At 35.6% G+C, this 14977-nt stretch overlaps 1 protein-coding gene across 2 annotated transcripts in view; it reads right to left on the bottom strand.

Moving 5' to 3' along the window:
- Positions 1-14977, bottom strand: part of CCSER1 (coiled-coil serine rich protein 1) — a 621814-nt gene that overhangs the window by 174961 nt on the left and 431876 nt on the right. Inside the window, exon 10 of one of the 2 annotated variants that reach the window (XM_062575025.1) lies at positions 13507-13587. The exons of the other annotated variant lie outside the window; for it this stretch is intronic. Within the exon in view, the coding sequence (XP_062431009.1) occupies positions 13507-13587 (81 nt within the window). Of the gene's footprint in view, positions 1-13506; positions 13588-14977 lie in introns of those variants that run through there. 2 annotated transcript variants of the gene reach the window in all.

Genomic DNA, 14977 nt, shown 5'->3' on the forward strand with positions numbered 1-14977 from the left:
TTAATAGATAAGTACTTACAAACAGTGCAAAAACTGTCATGCTACTCTGTTTATACCACATAAATGAACACCACATTCAATTTCAGATCCCCAAAATAAATATGCACCAACTCCAACACTTTTCACAACAGCATATTTGTACATTACAAGGGCAACTGTTCAAACAGCGGTGAAAAACTTCTGAACAAATACTTATAGGACATAACCATCTCATTCATTTATACAAAATGAGAAAGCAATAAATACTCATAAGCTCAGGATAAGGTTTTCAGCATATTTCACATATAAAAGGTTCACAGAGGAAAAACTCCACTATGCTAACTGAAAATAGAATAGTGCAAAAAAGGAAAAGCAGTAATGGAAAAGATTTCTATTAAAAAAAAAGTGTAAAATAAATTTCAGTAAGAGTACCTTATATTTGCATAAGAAGTTGTGCTCAGGGAATTTACATTACAAAGATATTTAAAATTCCAATAGCTACCTTGACCCAAAACCGCAAAACACACTTAACTCCTTGAAGAATGTTGACCATGACTACTACTTAAATACGTTTATGCATTTGGAGCGATGTGCTACACATTTGGCACGTTAGGTATATCCCAAAAGCTTCCAATTTTCTAAAAAAATCTTCAATTAGAATAGTTGTACCTATGTACATGTTCAGCCCCATTCACCAACAAATATTAGAGCTGTTTTGATTTTAGAAAGCAGTTACATTCCCTTTGAAGATGCTGTTCAAGGTGCTTTTACATGCTTCAACTGAGTTGAACTGATGCCCCTGGATCTTAAATACATTTTTAGCTCAACCTTTGAGCCCAATGGTTGAACTGTATTATGCTGCTCAGGAAGTAATTGTTTTCTAGAAGCAAGAAAGTTACATTAAAATTGTATCCTAGTGCAGTTAATGCTTGTTAAGGCAAGTAACTTCTCTTTCAAAAAGGTAACATTGTTGCAATATATGGAACATGGTACTCTGAAAATTTTACCCAATTATTACAGTATCATTAGAGTTCCTACCACACTCTACACGATTTCCGTTCCATTCCTGCTTACAGCCACCAATGCGAGTTATAATCCTTGACTAGGTGCTGTAAGTGAACATCATGCAATCACAGATTCCTTTACCAACTTTTTCTAACAATAATACAAGTATTTATAACAAAATAACAATAAACAACAACATAATATCAATGAACAATTTAGGCTACAAAGAAAAGTCTTTAAGCATGGCATGGGTCAACCTGCAGAAGTTAGCTGCTATTAGCTGATTCCTATGTTACCAAACACAGCTTCCTTTGAAACTGAAGACCTGTTAGTGTATCTATCCAACAGCAGTGTATTGCTTCTTATAATAGCATATAATGTGATCAGTTATTTCAGAAGGATTGCACTGAACTAATCCAGGAGAAAAACACTAAAATCCTTGAAAAAGATACTTTTCAAGCAAAGACTTAGAATGAAGAGAAGGAACTGACATAAGCAACTGACGGGGGAAACTCTACCCCAAAAAGGACACAAGTGGAAGCAAAAGTGCTGACAGAGAAAAAGCTATGAGTAAAAATATATTTAAACGTATATTCATATTTTTATATATGCACATGAATATATAGCAAGAAATAGCAGAATTGTAATGGGCCAAGGGGGCAAGTCAGAGGATTGCAGAACAGCTGAGGTCTGACGGGATCTTTACAGATCTAGTCCAACCACCCTGCTCAAACAGCATCACCTAGAACAGGGTGCCCAGAAGCCTGCAAGAATAGGAAAGCAATGGTGTTGAAAGATTTCAAAGAGAATTTCAAGTGAACCTAGAATAAGTATGGGAAAACTAATACTTCACTAAGGATATCACACAGGTCTTCATCCCCAACCATAGACGCTAGAACTTTTTCAAAAATAACTTATTTGTTAGCTTGTAAGAATCCAGCTAGACTTCAGTCTTGGAGGTATACAAAAACCAATCATTTTCAAGCACTGAGAGGCCTCCCCACCAGTTATCTTAAAGATCATCCTATAGACATGCGGACTGTGGAGTAAATAGATGCAAGTATTTGGGTACAAAATAACATGTTTTACTGTTGTGGTTATATTCAATAACTGTAATCAATGCTTTTTAGCCCCCCAAAAAAATTCAAAATAAAATTCGTAAGAGCAAAATAAAACCCAGGTATAAAAGAGATGAGCAGAAGAGTTTTTGTGTTCCAATGACTCACCATAACATCTCAGGATCATTCAGTCTAACAACATACTGGGATCCCAAATGGAGCACAGAAGTTGTTCTTCAGTCAAAACAGAGGTCCCTCTGGCTTTAGACACTGAGCTGTACACTGTAAATACTTCTGGAGATTTTTTTTTTTTTTTTTTTTTTTTTTTTTTTAATCTAATGGCTTAAAAATAGTCTGAAGCAGCGTAATCCCCTGGGCAAGAATTCTCTAGATGACAGGCTGTTTTGATCCTTTCTTTACCTTCAAATATTGGCCTTTAAAATGTCTGTGTGAAGAGGGTTTTATTTCCTGCTGTGCAAAATCTTCAATAGGTATGCTTTCCCAGGTTTATTGAATACCATTTTATTTACTCGGTCCCGCAATGATCAAATTAATTCACGAACACGTTGAGCATTTTACAAGCACATGGCCTCAAGTCTCTGCACATGTCTTTTATGCTCATGCAGAAATACTGGTACTAATCATAAACCAAATTAAATTTATCAAGAATAAAGCAGAACATTACATTCAGTACTTACAACTGAAGGGCCAGGGGAAGCAAAGGTAGGAACAATACAGGACAAAGTGGGAATGAGCGGAGCAGAAAGAACATCTCAGTACTGTCTAAACATTGATACCTCCTGTATTTACTATAAGGTAACCTACCTTACTATAAGGTAACCTACCTTACTATAAGGTACTTAGTTTTAAAACTAAGTTTACTTAACATAATGTGTAATTGTGTGAATAACAAGCTTTATGAAATCTGAATCAAAGTGTAAAAACTAGTATCACAGAAGAGGAACATACCACATCAATACTCTCCCCATACCTCTTGATTTATTGTCATACAATATTCCACTAGTATAATACGTACCCAAAGAGCATTTTGGGTGCTTAGTCAGAACAGTGGCAAGGCCTACTGAAATTTCATTAAACTATGAAATTTAAGGTACTACAAAGCATTAATGCAAAGTGATCCTCCTGTTAGCTTCTGTATTGCCAAGGATGGCAACTCTAGAACCTCTCTGGGAAACTTGTCTTCATTTTTGCCTTGTTTCTATCAGGCAGCATACTTTAAGTATATAAACATGCAGACATTTACTCTTGAGGAGAAAGGACAAACATTGCATCTGATGCTCTCACTGACCATAAGGAAGAATCAGAGTCTTGACAGTTCAACATTAAACCTGACCTTCAGGCACGGGATTCAATCAGAACCAAAAGCTGGCTGAAGTTACAAGCCGGGTCTTAGAAAACCTTTTCCTTAAAGAGATAAGAAAGGCAAAACACTTTTTTTTTTTTTTTTTTTATTTTTTTTTGTGTGTGTGTGTGTGTGTGTGTGTGTGTGAAGTTCTCTCCTCTACCTTTTTAATCACATTAACAGAATGCAGTCAATGAGCACTCACTTGCTACAGCATGGACACTTGCTACAGCACGGACACACGTATCCAAATTAAATTCAAATTGGTCTGCTGTGATCAGACAGCCAAAGACCAGGTTTCAGAGAGAAACAACTTAAAACAAGCCTTTAGAGCTAGAGATATGCTAAAAGACCTACCTGCTACAAGGCTGATGGCAATTTCACTTCAGATGGATGTAAGATGGACAAGTTAACTCTTCTGTCTTCTGTGAAAGATCAACTTTGTTTTGAAGCTATTACCTGAAAATATCTGAAGTATAACACCTGCTGAGATCAGTTTTGCAATGCTTTTTGTCATCTTTTTATCATGTCCTTTTTACATTTTTTTAATCTAAATTTTAAAAAGGAACCAGAATCACAAATTATGTATTCAAGAAAACCAAAGGGTGGGGAATCAAAATTTACAGGTATTTCTTACTTGACACAGGATGGATGAAATCAATACAGCTTTATAAACAGCTAACAAGATATTTAAAATTACTTTAACATTCACAGAACTAAATATGGCATTACTTTATTTTTTGCATATTTTGATCATAGTAGCTAGCATTCTTAAATATAGGGAAAATACTACTTCCTAATTCTCAGGAATCATTCTGTATAGGTAGTTTGCCTTAAATCCCTTGCATTTCATCCTTTCCTCCCCAAAAATAAAAGAACAGGAAAAAAAAAACCACAGAAGTTAAGTGTGACTTTCTGGTTTGTGTTATTGTTAAAGTTTTAGGAGCATGTTTTATGGGTGATAAAAACGATGTTTTATAGAAAAGAAAGGAGAAGATGAGCCAAATGGGACCGTAATGTGGAGAGAGAATAAAAACAATACAGCTAGATAAAAGAAAACGAGCAAAGGAGCAACAGCAGGGGAAAATAATGAGCCAGAACAAAAGCCCCACCACTAACAGAGCTCAAAATATTCCCAACAGCAAGAGAAATTTGCAGACATGGCAACAAGAGATTCAAGTCCAAAAGAAAGGCAGACAAAAACCTGGGGATTTCTTTAGGAATTGAGTTAGCCAACTAATTTCTTCCTTACCTGCTTAAGAAACTATAAAAGCTCTTAGAGGCAAGCATTCAGCACCTTACTTCAGCAGCACATGCCCTGTATATGTAATATCTATTTAATCTGCTTCTAAGCAATAAAGACAATAGCTCTCCTCTTCAGAATTATTATGACACTGAACCACTAAAAACAATTTATAAAAAAGCTTGAAAACTGGATATTGGTCATATTATCACTACAGATTACGTGAGGAGAGTTAGTTAGATCAATACTGTAAGGATGAATAAAAAAACCTGAAATATTCTTACAGGATGTTGTAGTGACTAAAATAAGATACACGGTTCCATTAGCAAGCTTCTGCTGGTAAAAATCCCTTGTGTCCTTTGGTAAACCAGGTAGTTCATTCCACACTGTATTTGCCTTCTCTTACTTTTTCTCTACACACCTATTACCAGTGAACATCAGGGAAAGAGCACGGAGCTAGTAAGACCTTCAGAAGACAAATCCGTTGCTCTCTATGGAAATTAAACACTTTTATTGCAAAGGGAAATGTTAAAAAAGAACATACTAGGTGGATGTTGGTGGACTGAGTTCATTGGAGTTTTGTTTTCCACCTTGTTCTCACTACTTTTATTCTTGTTTTGTATTTCATACTATTTGTCCACGTTACTTCCCCAGCCACATCATTCATATCACATTTAAGACTGCCTCTCTCAGGAAATTCTTTTTAGAGATTTTACTATTATTTCAGTGATTGTTCAGTTCATAACTAATTAGAAAATTAGTTTTAAAAAGGGATATGATGGGATATGATATGAAAGCTAAAAATACACTTCTCTAGCAATACAAGAGCCAGCATGACCACTGTAAGCATATATGTACAAAATTTTCTCTTATAGGAAATTAAAAAAAAAAAAATATGTAGCTTGTTTTCACAGATTAAATTACCAAGGTTTTATGGATGCTTGTGAAATGGCTACTATCGAATCTTGTGACCTGAAAATTTGGAAAGTAAAAGGCAGCTGCTCTTCAACCACTTGACTGATACCAAGCTTGTACACCCTAAGCGTTGTACAGATACAACAAAACGTGAAGAAGAATCACCACATTCATGAAACTGCTAACAGAGAAAGATGTGGCACACCACTTTGTCAAAACTTTTCCAGAATAGCAATACTGACTGCCACTAAAAAAATAGTTGTTTTAATGACAGGCTACCTTTAATCTCATGTTATTTGTGCAAAATTTGATCGCTAGATTGTTTCGAATGAACATATGGAAAGACTGTATCCCAGCAGAACATGGAGTAAATATTTGTTTCTATATTTTTTAAATAAAGTCTTTCCACTGACAGTTGAGATCATGTTCAGAATCTATGGTTAAATGAGCACTAGCTGCAGCTTCTCCAAAATAAATTGGATATATTTCTTGCTTCACCCTGATGACCTCTAATCCAAACACTCATTCTTAGCTCCCTACTACTGAGAAAGGGTGCCAGTATTTATGCAGTTTAATACAATATGCCAATCAAATTTTATCCTACCAGCTATCAAATAAAATACCAGTTCTTGTGTAGTTAACAGCAGTTAATTGTTTTGAGGTTCATGAAGGTTAATTGTTCATCTATCTGACACACTTTATGTCATAAAACGTCCAGCTCTCACTTGTAGTGAGAAAATATCTCTTGACCTGAGGCAACACTGGAAGTTCTGCCAAGAGTTTCTCTCAATCCAGAGATGAGTTCATAGTAATCACCCCCAAAATCCCCACACAGTAATCAGGGTACCTAGATATTTTGGAACAGCACTCTCACCAAGGTTGCTTTGTACCAGAATTAGTTTCATTATTTCTGAATTTGCTAACATAACTAAACTCAAACGTCTAATCAATCATGTTATAATTCTCATTCCTCACATATTTACATTATCAGATCACTAATTCCAGGGCAGCATTCTGTTTTCCTGAAGTGAAAAACACAAGATTATTAACATTCATCCCATTCAGGTCAGCTCTGTGATCACTCTTTCAATTTTGTTCTTTCCTTCTTCCTTATGTTGAAAGGAGTTCTTGTTCACTCCAACTATTCTTCAATTGTTACTTTTTGGAACAAGTAAAGAACGAAAAAAAAAAAAAGAGGAAAGTTACTACTCTTTTCCTGATTTACTGTGATTAGTTCTTTATCAGCTGACCAAGACAGTCTTTGTCCATAGCAATAGCCACACGCTGGTCTGCTCAGAGACTATTATACTCACTAAAAGAGCCATAATTGACCCCTCAGTTTCAGATCTACTTGAAAAGCAGGAAAGGTAAAAGTATTTCATAGCCCCCCCCCCCCCCCCCGAGCTCCCTGATACACTCTCCCCATCTTCAGAGAGTCCCACAAGCAATACTGTCTGTGGTTTCAGCACTTCTTACATTTGGTATTGCAATTCATAGAATCACAGCTCAGGGATCTTGTCCTGTAGAAGCAACATGCTCACTTCTATCCAGCTACCGCAATACTGAGAAAATCCTAAATTGATTCTGCTGCTCTGTATGTGTGTGAAACAGCCTCTGGTAAGCATCTGTTAGCTACTGTTTCTCTAGTAAGCACCTTCCAGCTTCAGGGTTCATTGAAGCCTCAAAAAAAAAAAAAAGTTCATCATCACTCTCAGGATTTTTACTCATGTTCTGCAATTATTTGAGTTTTTTCATGGTACCTGGATGTTTGTAAAGTATGCAGAATCTTAAAACATGACTTTCAGACAGGGTCCATTTTCATGTTGAACTTGCTCTTGTCTAAAGCTCCACTCTAACCAAGGAAACTTACCTTTATTGACTTTGCCCTCTGTAATATTTGAAAATTTACGGTTTCTTAGAGGGTTCTCTTTGCAGACTTAATCCACACCTGACAAGATTCCTATAACAGATTTCTCCCTACACTGGTCTTCTCTCCTCCTTCATTTAACAAATCAGAATAAGGAACATACACACACACTATATATTGTGTATTATATGCATGTACACACTACACACACACACTTTTTAATGCTTGTATATTGGGAAGCTCAAGTCCCTGTTGTGTGCATTAAAAGTTGTTTCATCTATTTAAGGTACAGAGATCCTAGTGCCACAAGATGATTTTCATCTATTCTCATAGAGTTGTGTACTTCTGTTCTTAGCTTAAAAAGTTAGTATCGCACATGTCAGTGATGGCTTTTGCATTTTTCCCTTCAACATTAGATAGGATGTATGCACCATTACACAACATAAATCAAGCCTTTCTATTTTAGTAACAAATACAAAGCTACCACTTGATTTCATCATCATTAACAGCACCACTAGGTTTTTCCCTCATTGTCTTCAGAGGAATACAAATATCCTGAAGTAATGGAGTTGGTACAGAACAAAGTTATAACACAGCATCTAACTCATGTGCTGTTTCAACTTTGACATCAGTTAATATGTGCACATGATACACAGGTACCCCCACTTCAGCAGGGCATTTTGCAGTATATTCACTAGTAACCAAAAAGAACTTTTTTCCGTTCTATTGCCGGCATCCATGTAGTTTCTTTTCAGTTTATTGCTTTTTTTTGTGAACTACAGAAGAAATGTATTACTGTCACCCAGATCTCATTTATAAGCCTTTCCCTCCATGCTACTTCTTGCTGTTTTATCATTAATGTTAATATTCTGTCAACTCTTAAGTAGCAGAAACTTTCATTACTAAAAATGAATAAGTGAATACTAAAACAGCAGTGTATTGAAATGAATGAAGGGTACACAGCTTAAACACTGTACACGCCACATTTCTATTGAGAAAGTCCTGGCAACAGGCCAAGGATAGAAATGGTATTTTCTGTTTCTATTCCTGGTATACTATAGGTCATATACTGTCTGCTAACTTTCTCTTCCTAAGCTCTTTCAAATTTAAACTTTATTTCTATATTATAAAATTCTAAAGCATACTAAAAAGTTTAAACTACAGTCTGAAGTACCAAATCATATGCACCCTCCCCCCCCTCAAAAAAAAAAAAAAAAAAAAAACTAACTAGTTAACACTGGATAAACTCATCTCTAGTAGCTAAACCACAGACCTCCCAAGTAGTGTTAGGAAAAACAAAATTTCTATCCCTTTCACCACACACACAGTTCTTACGCCCCAAAATAGCCTTACTGATTAAATTTCGAATTATTTTAGGTTTCTGTCACAAACACTGCAAGCTATGAGAATCTTTTATTGGCCGAAATATATATTGAGGTACAGTGAAATGCTTTACATGCTAATTTCTACATTGTTTGGTATATTTCTCATACTGAAGTTGTTTCAGAATATTAAGTTTGTCATCAGAAGACTTTATCACAACCATCATCACTGCAACTCCCTCGAGCCCTGGACTGTACGTGTGGCCAGAAACAACATCACTTCCATTTGTTGTGTGCTATTTTCCAAGAATATTCCATTTAAATATACAAGGCCAGAGACTAATTTAAACATAATAGCAATTATTACCCATACTCTAGCATCTTATTCACCTGCACTGTTTTTTTTTTCTTGTATTAACCTAGTTAGAAGTTACTAACCTGCACCAATTATCTACTGTAATCCTCTAAATGAAATATAGCCAGTAAAAAGAGCACACTTAATTCAGTTAAATTTAGTTAAAATACGTAACATCTGCAAGATCTCATGGCAACAGAGCTCAGAAGTGAAAAAAGCAATAATGAGATGCTGAAATCCAGACACAGGCAGACTTTGTCAGAGTCCTGTTCCTGTACTCCGGGCACAAGATCACATCATTACTTGAGAATCGCTTACCAATTCTTTTACTTACTTGCTTTTATGTGTTAGCTACTTGATTATACAGCAGGTGCCACAAATCATACGCTCGTGTTTGAGAGTTCCAGAGATGGAAGGAAAGAGAAAGGGGAAACTATGGAAAACCTTAAAAAGTTAAATAAATAATTTGGCTGGGAGATCTGGGGCACTAACTTAGATACTGACAGATTATCCTAGTGGTTCCAAACAGTGATTTCAGTGCATCCTGAAATCAAGGTCTCTTAAAAATTGTCCGATACTGCACATATTTTAAGAACTCATGGACATTGATCCCAAAAGTCATACCTCTACTTCCACTAGCACTCATGGCATTCCTCATTGGAGGAGGGGAAAAGTTGTTAAAACAGCACTCTAAGCTACGGAAATTTGGGGTAGAGATGGACTTGAACTGAATTTAAGATTCTAAATAATCTGTGAAGTCTAGATACAGATAAATATTCCAGGTCACCTTCCAATGCTGTCAGAAATCAACTCAGAGTATTTCTAAACTAATATGAAAGTTTTCCAGCTTATGTTTTAAAACTCAACACATGAAAAAATCCCAGGTCCCTTCAAGCAGGTTGCAATCTCTCTAAGTCTACATTCTACCTGGGTTTTAAAGAACTTTGATCTCTCTAACAGTTTATCATTCTTAAAGTTCCTCTTCTTCCCTACCTCCACCCAGAATATTTGTTCTAACAGTATCATCTTTGCACTTGCATTATTTTAAATCCAGTAACACTATTTCCACTTGTTCCTTCTTGGGCTACATTAAATATCAGAATACTCACACATTTGGGAAACCTTGTTCATCTACTTAAAATCCCTGGAGAAGAGCACAGAGAGCAAGTTTCAGTTATTTGGTGCCTCTTGCAAAGAATCAAATGGAAACAGAACAAATTGTCTTTGTCTTGAATGACAAACAAAATTGTCATTCAAAAACAAGCAGCTCCTGAATTTCCCATTCTTTTTCTATCTCTGTGTTCAGGATGAGAACAACATATTTCAGCACTGCTATTTTACCATCGTACCCCAGCCAGCGCAGTATTGCCACTGCTTGGAACAGGCTACAAAGGCTTGGGTTAGGTAACAACATGGGCCTCAATCTTTTTTGTCTGAGCATGTCTTGGTTCGACAATAAGAATGTCGGGTAGACTTCCAGGCTAGTGAAGAGCGAGCAAGGAATATAGCATGTTAGCAAACGCGTAAATTAAATTCAAGGTGGATCCCAGAGAGAATGATGGGGAAAGAAATCATCATCATGAGCATCAGACTCCTGCCAGGAGGGATTTGGGATGCCGGACTTGCTCTAATCTCTGCCTCCCACCTTGATCTGAAGTCTTCATAAAGTCCTTGAAGTCACATAAATTCAGACTAATTAGATTACCAGTAAATTCTTGGCTTTGCATATGAAACATATTCATTTTGAACAAGAGAAGATTTTGAATGTAACAACCTGGGAGGAATTCAAACAATCTGTTCTATCAATTTGTTTGCAACAAATTGACAACAAGCATCAATAGATAAATTGCAGCAATAATTCTCCTATGCAACTTATTTAATGTTGTTATACCTCTATTAAAATAGTTATCTTCCTCACTATTCAGAGCAACTCTCTAGTTGTTTTTACAACAGCTAAAAACTTCTATGTTCTTCTCATATAAGAACATTGTCCTGCCAACTACTTTTTAGTCACTTCATGATAAACAGAAGAAAAATAATTTGGAAGAAATCTGAATACTATTTCTGTATTGACAGTCATTACAAAATAAGCATAAATTAAAAACTGACTTCACACCAAATGAAGACAGATTCTGAAAAAAATTCTCCACTTATAATAGTCCTATAGATCAAGTGACTTGCACGTATTGTAAGCTTCAATAGATATTCTGGAAAAAAGAAAAAAATACAGTAGTTTTTATACTGATTTATTTTAGATTAAGAGGTCTGATTGTGTCCTCTTGAAGTCTGAATATTACTTGTCGGTCGCGATTTTCTTCCAGACTACTGGAATGCTATGCAAGTAAAACCCAAACTTTATGAAACAGTATGAACCAATAAGAAATTATTAAAATTAGAGAAAACAAATAAATAAAAATCACAAAAACAAGGTATGGGAAATGCAGACTAACTTCCTAGCTAAGTTAGAAGCCCAGCTTTAATGCTCATTATCCCCAGAGTCTAAAGGTTGTGTTCATTTTTGCCCTGAAACAACTGCTACAAATAACACCCTCTATCAGCAGTTTTAGAAATACACTAGTATTTAAACAGACTAGCTGCCTAAGTATTTTAAGTACTCTTTCACAAAGACTTCGGAAGAACAGATAAAAAGATTGTGCATTTTGTAAAAACACTGTAATGTATCTTTTCATTTGAAACCTGAATTTTTTTTTCCTTCTACTTTTCTCCTTTTATTGACTTACACAATGGTTGTTTCACAACTCTCTCCATTCCCAAGATCTACTCTTTTAGCAAAATACAGATCTCTGTGCCAAAGCACCACAGCAAAAAATGCTCCTCCTGTTCCAGGTAACGTTACCCTACACAGACTGAAAATACTAGCATGACAAAGATGGTGATGAAAAAAGAAAGCATAACAGACAGCAAGAAGTCAGCTTTCTATGTGTACCCGTGATTGTAAAAAGGAATCTTGAGTATCGAGGAAGGAAAGGAAGAATGGCAGCAAATGAAGTTCAAGGAGAAAACTGATATTCAGAAGGGAGAACAGCTGTCTACTTCAGCTGTTTCTGTACATTACTTGTTCCTTAATTGTTTTGATCCAAGATGCTTCAAACAAATATAAGATCTTTGAACTACACATGCATGGGATTTTCAGCAAGCCTGACTGCAAGGGCCATAGGGGATGCTGAAGATGCCTATGACAAACGAGGACAAAGCAAGATGACTGGTACGTAGTAGGGTCACAGCCAGTGGTACAGAAACCAGATTACATCATGTGACAGTGTCTGTCAAGGAAGTTCATTCGCTTTTAGGAGTTATCACATACAGTGTGGCCTGATCCAAACGGCACAGTAACAAGACTCAAGTATCACCTCCTGATCATGGAAGCACATTAGCAGGAAAGGTTTCAGCACACCGTTAGTACAAGCACGTTCTCATCTTACCTGGTCAAGGTGGGTGTAGAATACTTTCTCAGGTAGATCAAAACAATCCAGGGTTAGGGAAGACTGAAGCAACAAATGCTGGAAAGAGGGCTTTGTGGTGAACCCTTCGTTTTATTTACAACATCTTAATAAAGCCACAGTCTAGGAAAGAGTCCCCTCTCCCCCCTCTTTTTTTTTTTTTTTTCTTTTGACAAGGCAGCTATCCACTCAAGTAGCAGTCACATCCAGCAAATACAGCCTTTAGTTTGTTCACACATATTGGTATATCTTAGCAAAGTCCCTTAAGAAAGTGAAGTACTCATGGAAAAATAACAAGTACAACGAAGTTATGACTATAATGCATTCAAAAATCAGCGTACATTGCAGGATCAGACCTTCCATTTCCTCAGATGAAACTGGGTAAACTCTGATCTTGTTAATGTTTATTAAAACTCCCCTGCAGAAAATTAATGTGTCTCAAATCTGACATAAAAGTTACAGGTATTTATAAACATAATAAATATGAATATTCCCTAATACAGCATACTATTAAAAGGAATTGACCCTGTATTCACAAATAGTTCAAAAGCTGTTATCACTGGAAGACAGAAATTAAAGGTTTTTAAAACCATTTCCTTTTCTATTTAGAGGCCCTGAAGACATATTTTCTGATCTGCAAGGGACAACAGTTAATGCAGTAAGTATGATCTTTGTTAGGAATTGCCAATAGATGATTTCCGTGGACGCAACGACAAGAATAACAATTTTATTTTAGGTAACTTCATGATAGCTTACTAATAATTTCTCAATAGATGCATTTAACAACTGAGATACTACTGCAAAAAACTGACGTTTCACTTTTGATAATACAAAGCCTATGAAGTAGCAGAATTTCATCAATAACGGTAACTTGTGACTCATTTTATATTCAGCAGTATTTAATTACATCCGTAAGTGCAGAATGTCCAGATGTTTTTTTAATTTAATAATGATGGAACCAATGAGATGCTGATAGGTTTGTAAGTTAAGCCTCCAGAACATGGTGAATTCCGCAGAGCCTTAAGAGGGAGGAAAAAAAAAAAAAAAAAAAAAAACAGAAAAAAAAGAAATGAAATCAAATCAAATCTTAAAGACACATGCTTTGATGATAACACAAAATAAGTTAAATGAAAAAATTTCATTTCTGCTACAAGCATTCCATGCAGGCATGTAAAAATAAAGCTGCTTTCAAACCAACGATCAACATAACAAGGAATTAAGTGACAATACATATTAAAACAAAAATATGACTCTTCAGAAGCTTGTGCATTACACATTTCTAGTTAGAAAACAGATACATACAACAAGATGTCATGTTTGTACAGGAAGGTGGTCATCAGGATGAGCTAGTTTATGCTAGAAGCTACATGCAGCATGCATACACATGACTATTTCAATAAACTAATTTAAGTGTCTGAGTAGCTGATCTTCATTAAAAAGCACCTCATCGTAAACATACTAACATACAAACACCAAATTAATACACACATACTTTAAAATCACATTGCTTTATAATGCTATGGCTACCCATGGTTTATATCTGAAGTTTACTAGTTGATTTTTTTTTTTCCAATTTGAGTCCAATTTTTTTCTAGTTTTTAAGAAAAAGGGCTCAATCTCTACTTTAAAACATTGCTATGCTTGAAAAATTCCATTTAGGTATTACCAAACAATCTTTTAAAGCTCATAACTTGTTTACTCATGATAACCTAAGTTGAAATTAACTTTTCCTCGAGAACTTTTACCCTTTTAACACGCTATTAATTAAAAAAGAACAAAGCTGAAAAGGTCTTCAAGCTGCTAAGATTTTCACAAACAATTCTCTGGCTTTAAGTAGGACACAGCTAGTACTCAGCATAACACACAAACAAGAGTCAGTAAGATATGATTCAGCGAGACTAGAATGGGTGTCTAATTTCAACAAACTGAAAAACAGTGAAAGGTCTTGGTATCTGGATCCTACTTACTTTTATCCTTAGTGTAAACAGGTTTAAATGTCAAAGTTTACACAGTAAACATATACTTTTAACTCTAGAGACAACCTCATACGGAGTCTGCAGTTTTTGGTAGTAACTGTATACCCAAATATAATGCTGCAATACCATTTTTGTTAAGTCATGCCCACTTACAGATTAAAGGAAATTAAAGGAAATACGATAAAAAAAAACTAAATGGATAGAGCTGATTAAGTAAAAAGCTTTCTATGACTCAGAACTGCAAGGAAATGACAGTGATGAAGTGGGGAAAGGGGGAAAAAGTACTATCTTCAGAAAAAGAATTTACAGGGTAAGTAGCAATACCTAAACACTCTTTTCCTCTTGCTCTCTGCAGCCCCAAGAAATACAACCAGAAGTTTTAGAGAAGCATTGCTCAGACTTACTGCCACCACCTTATAGGTATACCTTACTT

The sequence above is a fragment of the Rhea pennata genome, chromosome 4, assembly GCF_028389875.1.
Source record: "Rhea pennata isolate bPtePen1 chromosome 4, bPtePen1.pri, whole genome shotgun sequence".
Lineage (NCBI taxonomy): Eukaryota > Metazoa > Chordata > Aves > Rheiformes > Rheidae > Rhea > Rhea pennata.